This window comes from Orycteropus afer, unplaced genomic scaffold (genome assembly GCF_000298275.1).
Source record: "Orycteropus afer afer isolate SDZICR_OR568_19922 unplaced genomic scaffold, OryAfe1.0 scaffold00099, whole genome shotgun sequence".
NCBI lineage: Eukaryota > Metazoa > Chordata > Mammalia > Tubulidentata > Orycteropodidae > Orycteropus > Orycteropus afer.
The window spans coordinates 106859-108428 of NW_006921686.1; the positions used below are offsets into that span (position 1 = coordinate 106859).

At 63.9% G+C, this 1570-nt stretch overlaps 1 protein-coding gene across 1 annotated transcript in view; it reads left to right on the forward strand.

Annotated features, from left to right (window-relative positions):
* The window catches only part of NUCB1 (nucleobindin 1), a 25866-nt gene extending 25233 nt beyond the window's left edge, over positions 1-633 (forward strand). Inside the window, exons 10-11 of the mRNA XM_042781226.1 lie at positions 167-263; positions 533-633. Of these exons, the coding sequence (XP_042637160.1) occupies positions 167-263; positions 533-633 (198 nt within the window). The remainder of the gene's footprint in view (positions 1-166; positions 264-532) is intronic.
* The last annotated feature ends 937 nt before the right edge of the window (positions 634-1570 follow it).

Genomic DNA, 1570 nt, shown 5'->3' on the forward strand with positions numbered 1-1570 from the left:
ACCAGGGCTCCCTGTGCCCTGAGGCGTGACCCTAGCCTTGACAGGACAGATGCTGGGCTCTGAAGTCCAACCATCAAGGAGGTTCCTGAGGCCCCTAGGAAAGGGAGTGGCCCCTGTGTGAGGACCGACCTTCACCTGCTTGTGTGACCCCGTCCCCGCCCCACAGGCCGTTCTGCAGATGGAGCAGAGGAAGCAGCAGCAGCAGGCCCTCAACGCCCCCGCCCCGGGCCCCCAGGGGCAGCTCGGTTTCCATCCTGACAGAGGTGCTGGGTCTGGGCCTGGGGTGGCGGTGGGGCTGCCCTGGGACTCCTGGGTCTGTCTGAGGGAGGACGGGGTTCAGGTCTGGGACTCGCAGGCTGGTGGGGGAAGAAGAGGGGCTGGGGGACAGGACTCCTGGGTCTGAGGGAAGAGTGGGCTGGGAGCCGGGATACCAGGCCTGACGGAGGAGGGAGCTGAGAGACCCCGACTGTTAGGTCCCTTGGTGGGGACCAGGGCTCCGAGTTGCCTAACACCACCGTCCCTCCATTTCCAGATGACGCGCCCGTCCCAGCTCCAGCCGATGACCAGAAAGACGTGGACACTTCAGAAAAGAAATTTCCAGAACAGCCCCAGCTGGACTCTCAGAGCCTGTGATGTGCGGGGGCCCGGCCAGGTCTCCACCAAGGCTGCTGATGGGTGGGCAGGGAGCGCTCACAGTCAACCTCCCTTGGGGGCCAGCAGCGTGTGCGGCCTCTGGGCGAGGGGTGTGGGCAGGGTGGCGCCTCGGGCTCCAAGTCTGTGCTCCAAATTTTGTCCCCTCTCCGAGGGGCCTGCCCTTTCTGTGCCCCGCTGTCCTGGTTTGCAGGCTCAGCAGATGAGTCCAACTTCGGGAGACGCCTTCTGGCCGAGCCAGCCTCTGGGATGGTCTCACCTCACCTGCCCAGGTGTGGCCAGTCCACACCTGGCGCCACAGCTGCTAGCATCCTGCCAGCTGCCCGGGGCCCAGCCTCTGTGCTTGCTGGAGGCTTCACATGGTCCCTCAAGACCTTTTCCAACCTCCTGGGGAGCCAGGGATGCCTCAAGGACACTGTCTTCCCCAAGGGAGGATGGTTAAGAGCAGGGGGGGTTCTCGGCAAAGCTGGTCGGCTCTGATACGCAGAGCCGGAACTCTCTCCTCATCCCTGGCTTTCCCCCAGCCCTCGTGGCCTCTTGCCCCACAGTCCCAGAAGGGTCTGTCCCAGAAGCTGACCCTGATCCTCCCTGGGACACGCTGGGACCCGGCCCCGCCGCTGCGACCGAGGCCCCAGGGACTGGCCCTGCCTACCTTTCTGGCCTTGTCTTAGTTCTGTGCCCTGCTCTGGTTCCATCCAAATACATGTCCTGGAACGCTGGGAAGGTCCCCAGGCTGTGTGTCTGTGTGTCCTGCTCCCGAGGAGCCCCGCGGCCCCGCCACGTGCCCAAGCCGTCTTCCTCCTTCAAGACTCCGATTCAGGCATCATCACTTCTAAGAAACTCAGTCCTGGCATCTCCAGGAGTTCATTGTGTTCCCGTGCATATGCCCAGCGGCACCTGTTGGTCATGCAGGGCCCTT